General features: G+C 36.2%; 1 protein-coding gene across 1 annotated transcript in view; it reads right to left on the reverse strand.

Moving 5' to 3' along the window:
- NDFIP2 (Nedd4 family interacting protein 2) overlaps positions 1-17,407 on the reverse strand; it is a 74,315-nt gene that overhangs the window by 25,201 nt on the left and 31,707 nt on the right. Inside the window, exon 2 of the mRNA XM_033177454.1 lies at positions 10,042-10,207. Coding sequence (XP_033033345.1) covers positions 10,042-10,207 — 166 coding nt within the window. The remainder of the gene's footprint in view (positions 1-10,041; positions 10,208-17,407) is intronic.

Consider the following 17,407-nt stretch of genomic DNA (forward strand, 5'->3'; position numbering starts at 1 on the left):
GAGCCCTTAAGAATTATGCTCAGTCTACTCTGTGCTCCATAAATGGAACAACAAAGTCTGATGACAGCACACCTGTTTACAGCACGGTTTACTGAATGTTTTAAGTCCATTGTTGAAAGTTCAGGAAAAAAAGATGTCTTTCAAAATATTACTGCTCACTGACAATGCACCTGGTCACTCAAGACCTCTGAAGGAGATGTACAAGAAGATTAATGTTGTTTTCATACCTACTAACACAACATCCATTCTGCAGCCCATGGATCAAAGGGTCATTCTTTCAAGTCTTATGATTTTACGGCTATATTTCATAAGACAATTGCTGCCATAGATAGTGATTTCTCTGATGGATCTGGACAAAGTAAACTGAAAACCTTCTGGAAAGGAGTCACTATTCGAGATCCCATTAAAAACATTCAGGATCACGGGAGAAGGTCAAAATACGAATATTAACAGGAGCTGGAAGAAGTTGATATGAACCCTCACAGATGACTGAGGGGTTTAAGACTTCAGTGGAGAAAGTAACTGCAGATGTGGGAGAAATAGCAAGAGAAGTAGAACCAGAAGTGAGGCCTGCAAATGTGACTGAATTGCTGCAATCTCATGGTAAAACTTGAATGGATGAAAAGTTGCTTCTTATGGATAAGCAAAGAAAGTGATTTCTTGAGATGGGAGATACTCTTAGTGAAGATGCTGTGAACATTGTTGAAGTGACAAAAAAGGACTTAGATTACATAAGTTTAACTGACAAAGCAGTGGCAGGGTTTGAGAGAACTGACTCTAGTTTTGGAAGAAATCCTAGTGTGGGTAAAATGCCATAAACAGCACTGCACGCTATAGATAATTCTTTCGTAAAACAAAGAGTCAATTGGTGTAGCAAACTTCATTGCTGTCTTATTTTAACAAATTGCCACAGTTGGAGCTGGGCACAGTAGCTGGCACCTGTAATCCCAGCTACTCGGGAAGCTGAGGCAAAAGGATCACTTGAGGCCAGGAGTTTGAGACCTGCCTGGGCAACGTGGGGAGACTCCATCTTTAAAAATATTAATTTTTTTTTTTTAAATGGCTGTCCCTGTAGTACTCAGGAGGCCCAGGCAGGAGTATTGCTTGAGCCCAGGAGTCCAAGACTACAGTGAGCTATGATAGCGCCACTGAATCCTGTCTCTAAAAAAAGAAAAGAAACTGCCATAGCCACCCCAACATTCAGCAACCACCACCCTGATCAGTCAGTAGCCATCAACATTGAGGCAAGCTCTTCCACCAGGAAAAAGATTATGACTCACTGAAGCTCTGATGATCATTAGCATCTTTTAGCAGTAAAGTTTTAAATTAAGATATGTACATTTTTTAAACACAATGTTACTGCACCCTTAAGAGTACAGTGTAAACATTAACTTTTGTATGCACTGGGAAACCAAAAAATTCATATGACTCTCTTTACTGAGATATTCGCTTTACTCCAGTAGTCTGAAAATGAACCAGCAATATTTCTGAAGTATGCTTTTATTTTTTTACATTTGTTTACAATTTTCTCTAACAGAATTTCTTGCATTTCCAACCTAAAAACACATTTTATTCTAGCAATACTTCTACCGTATTTTCATGCATATAGGTCTTAAAACAATTTTTAGTGCTGTCTATAAGAGCTAAGGACCTGAAGTTAGGTCATTTTTAATCTAATCACATGGAATTGGTACTAGCAGTGTAATACTGAATGTTATCAAACACAAGAGACAAGAGTCAAATTCTTAGAAAAGATTTATTATCAGAATGTAAAAACATAAGTGGTCAAGTAAACAGATTTCTTTAGTTCTGAAAGAGTAGAAGCAAAATCTAAGTAAAAATGATGTTTACAAATTTTAAGGCAGTAACATTAAAACTATAAATTTTAAAAACTGGAACAATGGCACACATTATCCAAGGAGATGTGATCTTTCATAATAACAAGGATGTAAATTTTTGAAAGGTTTTAATACTCGAGACAGGAAAAAAAATCCCTACCACTAATAGATGAAAGTTGGGTAGGAAAACTCAATTGCTACAGCTTTAATTTTCACTTTTAAATTTTACTTATTGTTCTCTACCCTTTTAAGAGAGTGGTTCTCAACAAAAGGATTTAAAGTCTGGCGAGCTCCAGCTCCAAATCCTCCTCTTAGAAGTTGTGTGACCTCAAGTTAATCACTTAAGCACTATAAAGCTCCACTTTCTCATCCATAAAACTGACGCAGCAGGGCTATTACTTGCTATTACGGGATAAAATAGAAGGGTATTCAAGAGGACTCTGTAAACTGTGAAGCATTACACAAATGTCATGTATTATTATTTACGTTGCTCAGATCTATTAAAAACTAGCCAAAAAGTGACCTAATGGAGAATATAATCTCTGCAAAATCTAGCACAGTTCATGTTTAAAATACAGTCATGTATCACTTACTAACACGGATATATTCTGAGACATGTGTTAAGCAATTTAGTCTTTGTGGAACATCATAGAGTGTTCTTACATAAACCTAGAGTGTAGAGCCTACTACACAACTAGGCTATATGGCATATAGCCTATTGCTCAGACTACAAGCCTGTACAGCATGTTACTGTACTGAATACTCTAGGCAACTGCAACACAATGTTAAGTATCTGTGTTATATAAATACATCTAAACATAGAAAAAGTACAGTAAAAATATGTTCTAAAATATTAAAAAGTGGCCTACCTGGATAGGGCCCCTACAATGAATGGAGCTTAGAAGACTGGAAGTTGCTCTGGGTGAGTCAGTGAGTGAGTGACGAGTGAACGTGAAGGCCTAGGACACTACCATACACTACCACAGACTTTAGAAACACTGTACACCTAGGCTACCCTAGATTTATTTTAAAATATTTTTCTTCCTCCAATAATAAATCTCAGCTTTCTGTATTTTTACTTTATAAACTTTTAAATTTAACTTTGTGATTCTTTTATAAGAACACAGCTTAAAACACAAACACACTGTACAGTGTACAAAAATATTTTCTTCTTTATATCCTTACTCCACGATCTTTTTTCTATTTTTTAAATTTTTTAAACTTTTTAAACTCTTTTTTTTTTTTTTTTTTGAGACAAGGTCCCACTCAGTCACCCAGGCTGGAGTGCAGTGGCACACGGCTCACTTCAGCCTCAACTTCCCAGGCTCAATCAATTCCCTCACCTCAGTCTCCCAAGTAGCTGGGACTACAGGTGTGCACTGCCACACCTAAATAATTTTTGTATTTTTTGTTGAGAGAGGGTTTCCCCAAGTTGCCCAGGCTGGTCTCAAACTCCTAGGCTGTGATCCTCCCACCTCAGCCTCCCAAAGCCCTGGGATTATAGGGATGTGCCACCATGCATGGCTAGTTTTTTTGTTAAAAACTGCAACACAAACACACACATTAGCTTAGGCCTACACATGGTCAGGATCATCAATATCATTGTCTTCCACCTCCACATTTGTCCCACTGGAAGGTTATCGGGGCAATAACACACATGGAGCTGTCATCTCCTATGACAACAAACGCCTTCTGGAATACCTCCTGAAAAGATCTGCCTGAGGCTGTTTTACAGTTAATGTGTTTTTTATAAGTAGAAGGAATACACTCTAAAATAATTATTAAGATTAATAAATATACAAATCAGTAATACAGTCATTACCATTATCAAGTATTATAAAATGTACATAATTGTGTTAGACTTATACACAACTGACAGTGGAGTGGATTTGTTTACACCAACACTGCCACAAACACTGAGTAGTGCAACCTTACGACAGCTACCACGTCATTAGGTGACGGAAATTTTTCGGCACCATTGTACATGCAGTCTGTCACTGACCAAGATGTTGTTACGCAGCATGTGACCATATCTCTTTAAAGAAAGCGAAAACAATCCAATTACTATACCATCCAGACTAAGTGATTATTTTTAACATATCTTGGAATTTCCTTTACATGGAAATGTTCATCTATTTCTTAAATAATAGGGATCACATCATATATGTCATTTTATATTCTACTTTTTAAATTTGCTGTTTCAAAGTATGTGATATCAGTAAATGGTCTTCAAAAAATCTAATTTTAATGGTTATGAAATATTTAAATATAATATTATTTGAAAATGTATTTAATGATTCCCTATTTTGAGCATGTGTGATGCTTCCATTTGTTAGTTATTAAAGTCACTTGCTGTCTTCGCTTCCTCCCTACCTGTGTGCTTTTTTTCCCATTATATGCTAGGTTTCTATTCGAAACACTCCAAAGAAACCATTATGGCAAAACTCACCAATGACCTTCAAATAGCCAAAATCATAGGACACTGCAATTATAAAACATGACTGTGGACTTTAGAATTATATACATCTGAGTTCGAATTCTGTCTTTACCACTGAGAAGCTATGTGAACACGAGCAAGTTATTTAATTTTCCATGACTGGTTTCTCCTCTGTAAAATGAACCTCATTTTACAGATGTGATTTACTCAGGATGGCTGGAAAATCAGATGAGCTATATACCTAAGAACTTGGAGAAAGGGCAGGTATGCAGTAAGCACACAGTAAGTGCTAGGTATAATCTTTTTAAATTCTTGACCAGCCACTTCTTTTTAAAATTCTCTCCTCTCTTGGCTTCTAGAATATTCTTTTCAGAGTCCTCTCCTACCTGCCTAATAGTTCTTCTTTACTTGTGTTGCTAGTCTTCAAGGTTCTCCTGTTACCCTTTATCTAACTTCATTCTCCTGAAGGTCCTTAGATGACTCTATCTTGGTGTTTCTCATACCTCTCCCGCTTCTCTTTTGCTGATCTGCTAATCTTCCCCTACTCACTGTTAAATGTTGTAGTTCCTCAACATAGACAACTTCTTCCTCCTCTCTACTCTCTCCCTTGCTATTTCATTCATGGATTAAGAATTCAACTACCAACTACACACAGTTGATTTGCAACATTTATTTCTAGCCCAAACCTCTCCTCTGAATTTCAGGTTTATTTGATGTGGGTCTATTTGTTATCACTTGACTGCCTATTTGCTATCTCCTCTTTAGTTCTCAAAGGCCCCTAAAATTCAACATGGCCAAAAAATAACATTTTGATCTTCATCCCAAACCTGTTCCTTTTCAGTGATACTTGGGCATCATTCTTAAACCCTTCTCCCTCATCCTGATCCAATCTGTCACCAAGGCATTGATTTTTACTTCCCACATATTGCTTGAATCCACATACTCTTCACCACCAGCACTCTAGTCCAAACTACCAGCATCTCCTGTCTGAAGTTTTAGCAGCTCCACCTCTTCTCTCCATCTGCTAAGAGCATAAAATTATAGATCTCACTAATATTGTAAAAACTTTAAAATATTCACAAATCTAAATCCAGAAGAGACTAGAACATGGCATGAAAACTGTGTATTTCAGAACATGGAGATGGACTAGCTTAAAGACATATAATAATATATTTCATTTCATCAAAAATTAAAAGAGAAAAACCATATACAATAGTTCTACCTTAGGCATGGTTTTGCTTTCCACAGTTTCAGTGACCCCAAGGTCAACTGCAATCCAGAAATATTCAATAGAAAACTGTAGAAATAAACAACTCATAAGTTTTAAAGTGTGCGTTGTTCTGAATATCATGATAAAATCTCACACCAACTCACTGTGTCCTGGCCAGGATGTGAATCATGCCTTTGTCCAGTGTATACATGCTGTCAACACTACCCACCCATCAGTCATTTAGCAACTCTATGTTATCAAATCTACGATTGAAGTATTGCAGTATATGTGTTCAAGTAACTCTATTTTACTTAATAATGGCTCCAAAACACAAGAGTAGAGATGCTGGCAATTCAGATATGCCAAACAGAGCCATAAAATGCTACCTTTAAGTGAAAAAGTGAAAGTTCTTGCCTTGATAAAGAAAAAAAAATAGTAGGCTGAGGTTGCTAAGATCTACAGTAAAAACGAATCTTCTATCTGTGAAATTGTGAAGGAAAAAGAAATTTGTGTTAGTTTTGCTGTCACATCCCCAACTGCAAAAGTTTTGGCCACAGTGTGTGATAAGTGCTTAGTTAAGATGGAAGAGGAATTAATTTGTATGTGAAGGACACAAGCAGAAACATGTTCCGATTGACGGCAATGTGTTGCACCAGAAGGCACTGAGCCTATACGAAGATTTCAGCAAGGAATCTCCTGAAACCAGAGACACTGAGCCATTTACTGTAAATAAGGAATTTTCACACAGATTGAGGATTAGGTTTGGACTAAAAAATAAAAAATTACGGGAGAGTCTGTGTCTACTAATGAAGAAGCTGCTGTCGCATTTCTGGCAGAGTTGAAGAAGCTGTTAAGGAGAAAGGATACCATCCAAACAAGCTTTCAATTGCGATGAAACTGGGCTCTTCTGGGAGAAGATGCCTGACAGAACTGACATTTATCAAAGTACAAAGAAGGCATTAAGGCATAAAACATGGAAGGACAGATTAACTCAGCTACCGTGTGGTGACACTGCAGGGCATATGACAGAGCCAGGTATACTGTACAAAGTGAAGAATCCATGTGCCCTCAAAGAAAAAATTAAAAATTATCTGCCCAAATTCTGGCCACATAATTAGAAAGTATGGGTGACAGCTATCTTGTTCATGGAATGGTTCCACCAATGCTTCATCCCCGAAGTGAAAAACTACTTGAAAGAAGACAAGTTGAAATTTAAAGCCCTATTAATAACAGACAATGCAGCTGACCATCCTGAATCTGTTTGCTATGAAAATGAAAATGTCGAGGTTTTATTTTGACCTCCAAGTATAACCTAATTGCTTCAGTCCCTTGCCCAGTGCATCATCTGGTCTGTCAAGGCCACATATACTTGCCTAGTATTTAATCACATTTGATCAGCAATTGATGCAGACCCTAACATGGACATAATACGGTGCTGGAAATCACTATTGCTGATGCAGTAATATTCATCAAAGCTGCAACTGATGAATTAAAACCAGAAACTGTAGATGTCGCCTTGAAGAATGGTTAGAGTAGTTATGAATGATTTTAAAGGCTTCTTGGGGATCAATGGAGAAGTCAGGAAAATCACACAGCATGACAAGTTGGTAGAGAAGGATTTGCCAATATGCTTGATGAAGAAGTAGAAGGTCATAACTGAAGGCCATCAAGAAGTGTTAATAAATGAGGCCATGGAAGAGTTAGAGTCATCTACAGAGGAAGAGGAAGACGAAGAATAAAATAAAGCAAAATCAGTAATGTGGCCATTACCAAAATTTGCTGAAGTGTTACAAATTGCACAGACATTAAATGTCAAAATTATAGAATATGATCCTTAATGGGACATAGTATCAAAGTCACCCAAATAATCACTGAAGCACTACAACCTCTGCAGCAACACTTCAACAAGTTAATAAAAAAGAGACAACAACTTCCAGTTACAACGTTCTTCCAAAAGGTTTCAGCAAAATAACCTTCAATTATCAAGGATCCTCACTCATCGACATCGTGATGGTTTTGCAGTCCAGGATCACCTGAAGTAGACAATCCCCCTTCCGACATATCATCAGAAGGTGAATAGTAGCCTAACACTACATCACAATGCCTATGTCATTCACCTCACTTCATCTCATCACATAAGCATTTTATCATCTCATACCATCACATGAAGAAGAATGGGTATTCCAAGAGAGAGAAAGAGGGACTACATTCACACAACTTTTATTACAGTATATTGCCATAACTGTTCTAGCTTATTATTAGTTGTTGTTAATCTCTTACTGTGGCTAATTTATACATTAAACTTTATCATAAGTATATATGTATTAAAAAAAAACACAGTATGGGCCAGCACGGTGGTTCATGTCTATAATCCCAGCACTTTGGGAGGCCGAGGCAGGCAGATCACCCGAGGTCAGGAGTTCGAGACCAGCCTGACCAACATGGTGAAATGCCGTCTCTACTAAAATTACAAAATTAGCCAGGTGTGGTGGCACATGCCTGTAATCCCAGCTACTTGGGAGGCTGAGGGGGGAGAATTGCTTGAACCCGGGAGGTGAAGGTTGCAGTGAGTCAAGATCACGCCATTTCACTCCAGTCTGGGCAACAAGAGCGAAACTCCATCTCAAAAAAACAAAAACAAAAACAAAGAAAAAACAGTATGTATAGAAAAAACACAGTATTTATAGGGCTCAGTGCTAGCTGTAGTTCTAGGCATCCACTGGGGTTCTGAGAACACATCTCCCTTGGATAAGGGGGCTTGCTGTAATTTTTAAATCAGGTACCAAAATAAGACTCCAAGGTTTCTGGCATACTGAAGCCATTTATTAAAATAGGAGAGACTGTGGAAGGAGAAGGTTTGGTGCTACAGGGAAGAGTAAGTATGCAATTGTGACAATTTTAAAAGTTAGTCTTCAAGTTCTTTAAAACTCCTCTCATCAAGAAGTAGAGATGAATTCCTCTCCTCTTGAATAAGGACTAAACTTAGTGACTCATTTCTAACAACCAAATATGGCAGAAGTAATACCATGTGACATTTGAGACAGTATCATAACAGGTGATACAGCTTCCATCTGACTTTCTCTCAGAATGCTTGTTCTTGGAACCCAGCCACCATCTACCGAGGAAGTGTAAGCCACAATAAGAAGCCACATTTAACTGTCTTGGCCAGTAGCCCCAGCTGTGGTCCTAGCTGAAGCCAGTATAAACCACCAAACATGTGAAAAAGGAATGATCTCTTTTGAGATCATTCCAACCCCAGCCACCATCAGACAACAGTCACATAAGACTCTAGAAGAGAATAGCATAGTTCAACCCAGTCCATGCCCAGAACAGTAAGAATTAACAGTAATAAATGATCGATATTTTACTCTATTACATTTCGGGTAGTTTGTTACACAGCAATAGCAATGGTAGTCACAACAAAGGGATCACAATTTCACTCTTAAAATCATTCATAGCATCTTTCATTACTCAGACAAACATCAGTGGGAAAACAACTCATTTTCTTTCTTCAAAATTACAGTCAAATTAATTTTTTAAATCTAAGGTAGCAAAGTCTTATTATTACATTGTGAAAATTTGTAAAATATTGAAGAAGTATTTGGCATATAATAAATTTTAACAGGCATCAAACTAGCTGTTAAATCTTAAAGACAAAATTGTTATCAACATAAAAACTGTGCATAAAACTGGGCAATGAGCAAGCATATTCATCAAATAAACATTTTATACAAATAAAAGGAGTAAGCATGTATTAATTTCATTAGTGAGGACACCATGAAAAAATGATTTTCAGTAACTACACAAAAAAAGTAAATGAATTTGGTAGAAGAAATACTGAATTTACACATTCCAAATGTAAAAACGGTAACCAGAGAAAGTTGGCATTAATTTGAGAGCAGTAGATGATGTTAACTACAGAATAAGATGAAAAGTTCTAGTGAAAAATTTTTTCTGTTAAAATGTTTTCCAGTAACTGATTTTTAAAATGAAATTTTTTCATAATGAGTATACAAAATATTTAGAGAAGTTATTTAGAATTTATTTAGAAATTATTAGACTAGAGAAGTTATAATCACATACAAAATTAAACAATCATCAGATAGTATACAAAATCACACTGGTATACAGAAGTGATCAAACTGAATAATTTATCATTGCTTAGGAAATAAAAATTGTAGTCAGAAAATCAGATTAGTTCTTTAGAGTGACCTGAATAAGATGAACAGCAGCAAACAGGAATTACTGACTTGTATTCAAGAACTATCATATGTATGGGATAACACTATGTACATCCTTCACCTATAGTCACACATACCACATTCTCACTCACACTCATCATTATCTTGTTTTATGGCTATATAAGTATGTACACATATATACACACACACATGTGTATACATTTGTATATTTATATGTGCACACAGTATGCATACACATATATAAATATCCATGTGCATATATGTTTGTAAGTCCATTAACAGACTTGATAAGTACACAAAACCAAAATGTCAAAAAAACAAGAACTAATAAAAACATTACTAGCTGTTTCATACCTGAAGTTGTAGGTACTTCCACAGTAATACTACTATATGGTGGAGGGGAAGAGTCAGTTTCAAGTGCTGGTGCTGAAGAGGCAGCCTGCACAATCTGCGGTGCTGGGTTTGAAGTAGATGGCTGCTCTATGGCCGATAATTCCGAGTTATCCTCTTCATTAAGAAGCTAAGAAAACAAAAGAAAAAGAAAACATTAATGTAATGCTAATTATTTTTTAAATTTTAAGATGATTTTATCATTTCAGACACAGGATCACTTTTTGGCCAAACACAAAGTAAAATGGCATTTTTAGATAGTATACAAAACCACACTAGTATTTCAAAGTTTTTGAAAAACAATTTGTAAAGATTTAGTTATTAAGAAGTTCAGAATTTTCCATTTCTTTACAATAAAGTTCAAATTAAGAATTTATAAAGAAAATATCATGATTCAAAATAGATACAAATTCATATGATCCTACAGTAGATATCAAAGGTCTACCACATCGCTTGGATAAGGTGGCCTACTGTAATTTTAAAATCAGGTACCAAAAGAAGACTCCAAGCTTTCTGGCCTATTGAAGCCATTTATTGAAATCAGAGAGACTGTAGAAGGAGAAGGTTTGGTGTTACGGGAAAGAGGAAGTATGCAATTGTGACAACAGAGTTATTACATACTACAAAGAAAAGCAAAAATCCTAATAACATAGCCACGATACCACCTCTACTACTTATGAGCCTCCTGAAAAAAATGTGTGAATCTAGATTAGAAATGAAAGCTGAATTAATGAAATGGAATAAAACAGATAAACATTCTAAAAATGTGGATTACTCTAAGTAGGTTTTCCCAAGTACAAAAAAAATTACTAAAGCAAGGCAGGGCGCAGTGGCTCACGCCTGTAATCCCAACACATTGGGAGGCCAAGGCGGGTGGATCACTTGAGGCCAGGAATTTGAGAACAGCTGGCCAACATGGTGAAACCCTGTCTCTACCAAAAATACAAAAATTAGCTCAGTGTGGTGGCGCACACTTGTAATCCCAGCTACTCGGGTGGTTGAGGCAAGAGAATTGCTTGAACCCAGGAGGCAGAGGTTGCAATGAGCCAAGATTGCGCCACTGCACTCCAGCCTGGGCAACAGAGCGAGACTCTATCTCAAAAACAAACAAACCAACAAAAAATTACTAAAGCAAAAAGAGTTGATGTGTATATAAAACTCTAGCAAATGTTCTTCATCTCAGCAAATTCACTGAGAGTTCAATAAATGTTAACAACATGTTGAGATCTTTAATCACTTAACTCAATCTTCACAAAAACCTAGGAGATCCTAGGAGACAGAGACTGTTATTATCACCAATAAAAGGAAAACAATAAACAAACAGGAAGTACAGAAACTAACTTGCCAAACGTCACAACAGTAAGAAAGGGTAAAGTAAGGAAGTAAAGCCAAGCAGTGTGACTGAAGACCTTTTGCTTACTTATGGTAATCTTTGAAATGGTCATTCTTCAGGAACTGGTAATAACTACATGCAGACAAACTAAGATGAGTCAAAGGCACCAATACTAACTATAAAAAGTGATTCATCAAGAAGCACTTTGACCTTAAATATATTTGGCAAAAAGTCTTACTAAAAATTTTAAGATACTTTTAAAACTAGAATCTTTATTTCAAAAGAAACTACTAGTTTTCTATATTATTTAATTTTCATATTTTGATTTATTCCTGTTACTCTAAGAAATTCAATCTTAAAAATAATCCCCCAACTAAATTTTGTCAGAGCTAGTATACATACCAATTTGAATGTGAAGTAGCAAAATGAAAATGAATTTTGGAATTCAGAAAGAGCAGCACGTTGGACTGTGTGCAGAGGCTTGCACCTGTAATCCCAGCATTTTGGGAGACTAAGGCAGGTGGACTGCTTGAGCTCAGGGGCTCAAGACCAGCCTGGGAATATGGTGAAACCCAATCTCTACCAAAAAACACAAAAATTGGCCAGGCCTGGCATGTGACTTTAGTCCCAGTTACTAAAGAGGCTGAGGTGGGAGAATCACTTGTGCCTAGGAGGATGAGACTGCAGTGAGCCATGATCATACTACTGCACTCCAGCCTGGATGACAGGGTAAGACATTGTCTTAAAAAGAAAAGAAAAAAACAAAAAAAGAAAGATCAGCATGTAAATTTTTGCTCTACCATTTAGGACCTCTGATAAAATTTTCTCCATGCCTTAGTGTTCACCTATTAGCTCTGAATGCAGCCAAAATCCTCATAGGGTTGTAAAATAATATTTGGAAAGCATCTAATATAACAATCAACACACTGAAGGATTTAACAAATACTATTCTCCCACCTCTTCCCTTTTATTTAGTTTAGTTCATCACCTCAAAGAGAAATTATGCGGTACTCTCTAACAATCCAGTCAGTAGTCACTCATCTTTAAAATAAATAAATAAATGCAAAGTAAAACAAGAGGTCAATTTACTATACATTGCTTTTCCATGTCTTGGTAAATGATCACACTAGCAAAACATTTTTGTGAGATAGTAAATGTATTATAACTTAACAAAACTGTCACAATCATGCCTAAAATCATTTCTGAAGTTACTAAGACCACTCTTTCCACAAACATCATAACATTAAGATTTACATAATTAAATCAATTGACATAAATTGAATTCTAAAACCAAATAAACGTAAGTGAATTTTATGATTATGAGCCTTATGAAATTTATATTTCTTGCAGCACTTTCCAATTAGGCACTCAATGACTACCCTCCTGACTAGCGACATGTCGCACCTGGTATTACAATCTGTCTCCCATGTCTTCCTACTACATGGTACCCAGGAGAATTTCTCACTTAATTATCTTTAAGTGATAATATTTTAAGACCAAAAATGTTAGATGAGCAAGGTAAGCCAAATAAAAGTACAATACAGATATCTACTTGTTAATATCACCTAAACAATTAATTGTGAAGGTGTAAAAAAGGGAAAACCACTTTTCCATATCGCTTACTAAAGCTGCAAATGTAGATACAGCGAGCTTTATATGCAAAACAGCATTCTTCCAGTTTCTCACAAAAAAACACTCTTTACCACATTGAATACATAAATGTGCTCCCCAGAATGACCAACTTACTTTCAAAAACTGTCAGAATTTACTCAAATAACTAAAATGAAAGGAATAACTACAAACACTTTTATATATAAGCTCCAAAATAAAGCTTTGGAGCCTATAAAACATGCCCTAATTTATTTCAACTGCCCTATCTAACACCTACGGTTTTGACAAAATTATAATATGTGAATATTACCATGCATCAACAGTAAAACTAACTCAGTCAACGACCTCTACCTACTGTAGCATATATAGCTTTCAATTTACTTTAAATAAAATTATGTAATTTTGGTATCTTTGTGCCAGCAATAAAATTGACTGTATGAATTAACCAACTTTGATTGCCTTTTAAACAAATTCATTACAAGGGTTAAAAGAAAATCATATTTATCAAATTAGACAATTCTACTTGAGAATAATTTCTCTTAAACATGTTCTCCAATGGTTCTATTTGACATTCATTAACAATTACCTAAATAGCAAAAAGGGAGGAGAGGGGAGGCAGGAGAGGAGGGGACCTACTTGTATACCGTGATGTGCTAAGCTCTGTGCCCGATTTATACATCACCTCAAAAGCTTCCAGCTTTACCTACTTATGAGTCTCCTGAAAAAATGTGGGCAATATAGCACATGAAAACTAAACTGTCTTTAATATATCAACCAGGGTGGTGAAAAGTTGCATAGTGAATGAACCAAAATTTTTTTCTTTTTGTTTAAAGAAAAAAAATGACAACAGAGCTGTCTTAAAAGCATTTGTAGCTAGTCTTTACAGATGTATACTGAGTGTTTTTAATAACAAGAAAGCTGTAAGCATTATGATTAACTCTAGCTGGAAGCACAGCCTTCTAGTGTATAAAGATTGTTTCTTTTACTTTTATTGGCATTTATCCTATATAATAGCCTTTCATTCTATCTTAAGGTGATAAAATATTAATGTAATAACTGGATGCTTTGCTTTTGAGAAGCCAGAGACCTCACTGAATGTTCTCTAAAAGTACCAAGATAAGACTGTGCAGATGCGCTATCAAGTGTTGCTTGGCAAGTAGTGCACTACATTAGAGCCTGGTGGGTCAGCCAGCAATGTGACCTCTTCTCATTTCTTTCCTGTTTTAATTTGGATGTAGGTTAGACCTACAGGAAGAGAACTGTAATTTTTTAAAAATCATTTTTAAAGTAGTAAAAAAAAGTGATCTAAACAGCCTATGAATATGTATACTATCATATTATTACTATATTTAGTATCAGAGGGCAGATCCAGGAATAAGAGTCATTGCAATGAGATAAATTTTAGCTCAATAAAAAACTTGGCTGAGTGTGGTGGCTCACACCTTGTAATCTCTTTGGGAGGCCAAGATGGGAGGATCAGTGGAGCCCAGGAATTCAAGACCAGCCTGGGCAACACAGGGAGACCCTGTTAAAGTAATAGCTCTCCAAAAGTGTAGGTTATGTCTGTCTTGTTGAACAGTCTGAAAATATTAAATAAAAGTAAGTCCCCCAAAGTACTCTGATTCAGCTTTGGTTAAAATTAAAAGAAAATATAATATAGGTCACCAGTCATAACGACATAAGATGGAAAGCCCTGAGAGAGAAAAACCTTGCTAACACAAGTATTTTGACGTCTCTAACAGTTAGTACTACTTTCCTTAATATGTTGCCATTATTTTTAATGGCAAAATCGCAATTACTTTTGTACCAACCTAATAAATTCAAGGAGAGAGGGCGGGAGAACATTAACTTCTCAAAGACCTCCAAGGAACAAAGTCAAACGGGTGGAATAAAGATCTTATATAAATTTCTATTTAAAAAAGAATCACAACTCTGGTCAAATTCCTTTTCATGTGTTAAAACTGCAACATAAATATACTAAATACCAAGATTCCCTCCTGGAACACCACATGCTCCCAATGGCACATTGATTAGTTGTGTTTACACTCCTTTAATTAGGAGAGATATGCTTCTTGAAATCTTACAAAGTATCAACAAAAACATACTCTCTTCAAAATTCTATTTACCTTACTCAGATTTTATCTAAGAAAAAAAGTATCTACAAACCTGTCCCAAAATTATGACTTTTTATCAATAGGTCAATATGATCTGAACATATTAACAGCTTGCTGATCTCCTAATCCTTAATGGAAAAAAAAAAGAGAGAGAGAGAGAGAGAAGAGAAAAAACTAACACAAAGGAGAGGAAACATCTGAGTGTGCTGGGTTGACACCTTCTCAGGCTTTCTTTCCCTCTAAGGTTGTCTATCTTCAAGGACGCTGCTCCCTGCTGGACTCCACTCACCCTCTCAAAGTCTTCTGAAAATCCAACAATCTAGCTCCCATCAATTTATCATGAAAAGCCCACAATGTATGTCATTAATGTCTATATGTTGCATCATGGGATGATGTTCAGCTCATTTTTTGTAGTTTTATATCACAATATGTGTTAGATATATTTAAAGTTTAATTTTAAAAGATGGCATTTTTTGAAGTCTGGCAACGAACTTGAGTTTGTGTCTCTCCACAGTACAATATCTTGATTTCATTAAGGCCTGGAACTTTTTGAATATTTGTTGGCAACTATGCTGTGTGTTAAACAGAGTAGACGTGTGATTGTCTCCCTAAAATCCTTTCCATAACTCTTTCATTGTAAGTCCACAGTAATTTCTGTGGGAATTAACCCACCCTAGTCCAAGGCTAACCCCAACTACATTAATCAGGATACTCCTTTGGCATGACCACTGACTGGTTCCTAACCAGCATGGCTCTCTTCCTGTGCAGGATATCTGGGTCAAAGGTAGGTGATAAGGTAACCTAAAATGATCCAATTAAAGATGATGGCACATTTTAATACTCATATAAGTTAATCGAGCTAATTTCCAAGACAAATATGGTTTTCATCAAATTGTTTTAATAAAATGACAACACAGAGTGATTCTAGTTTTTAAGATTTCCCTCCTTAAATGGCTTGGAGACCATAATTTAGAAACCAAAATGGAGAAGCTACAACCACAGGACCAGCCCAAACTGAGCCTACTCTGTCAATAACAAAATGTCAAGTACCTTTTAGGTGTAACAGATTCAGAGACTGCAAGACATGTAGCCTGGGCATGTGCAACAGAAAAGGCTTGACTTCTAACAATTTCCACAACCAAAGAATCCTCCCCTCAGAACCAAGAAGACTGGGATGTGCCCAAAAACAGGGGTCCATTGGCCTGGAAGATCTGAGACTACAATCCACATCAATATACCTTTCCACAAATGGTCAAATTCGCAGCTCTCCAATCAGACCCTGCCAAGCCAACATTCCTAAACCCTTTTCCCGGCCCTCTGATCCCTTAAAAGTTGCCTTAGAGCCTAAACTGGGGAGACGGTTTTGACTCTGTTCCTATCTTCTTGCTTACCAGTTTTGTAGTAAAGCCTTTCTTTTCTCAAAAGCTAGTTCCACATACTACTGGGTCTCTGTGCATCCATCAGGCAGCAACAGCAAGCCCATGCGCTTGGTAACAAGGCTGCTTCAATGCATTTTTTAAAAGCAGAAGCCATTCTAAATGACAGTGTTTGAATTTATAAAACTATTTAAATTTTCAAGTTTTCAAAATATTCCAGTGCTTTGGTTTTCACAAGCTAACATACTAGTATTCTATCCAACAAAGCCATCGACAATATAATAATGGTAACTAGTAATCAAAGGTTTTGTTTCCTTAATCAAATTAAGTAAGGACATTGTGACAGATTCTCCAGAAAGTTTCTGATTTGCATGTACCAAAAATTAGTCAAAAATGGGGTGGCTAATAAAGTTTGAAAGTAAAATTGTGCAAAGAAAATATACACAAAAAGGTTTCACACATTAAAGCATAGAAAAATATCACAATATTCACCAATCAGAATCTGAACATTAAGAGGTTTTAAAAGCAAAACTATTTAGGGAGAAGAACAGAAAACAAGAACTAGTTAAATTCTAATTGCAACCATTTCCTTCCAGGAAACATTCACTCACAAGTTTGCGCTGCTTTCTGAGCCTCTGGGGGCTTAGGGACACCTGGCCATCTCTAATTAGATTTGGGAATTACGTCTGCCTTCCCAATCAGATCATAAGCTTTTGATATTTAGGAAATATGCTTTGTTCATCTTGGTATCCCTAAATCAGGTAACAGAGTTTAGGGCATAGAATTGGTTTCACATTAAATATACTGTCCTCGAAACCTCCTACAGTTTTTCCCTCATGGAAATGGGAGCTTGTCAAATAATGGATGCAATACGCACTGAACACATCAAGATTCAG

Source organism: Trachypithecus francoisi, unplaced genomic scaffold (genome assembly GCF_009764315.1).
Source record: "Trachypithecus francoisi isolate TF-2019V2 unplaced genomic scaffold, Tfra_2.0 Lachesis_group18, whole genome shotgun sequence".
NCBI classification, from domain to species: domain Eukaryota; kingdom Metazoa; phylum Chordata; class Mammalia; order Primates; family Cercopithecidae; genus Trachypithecus; species Trachypithecus francoisi.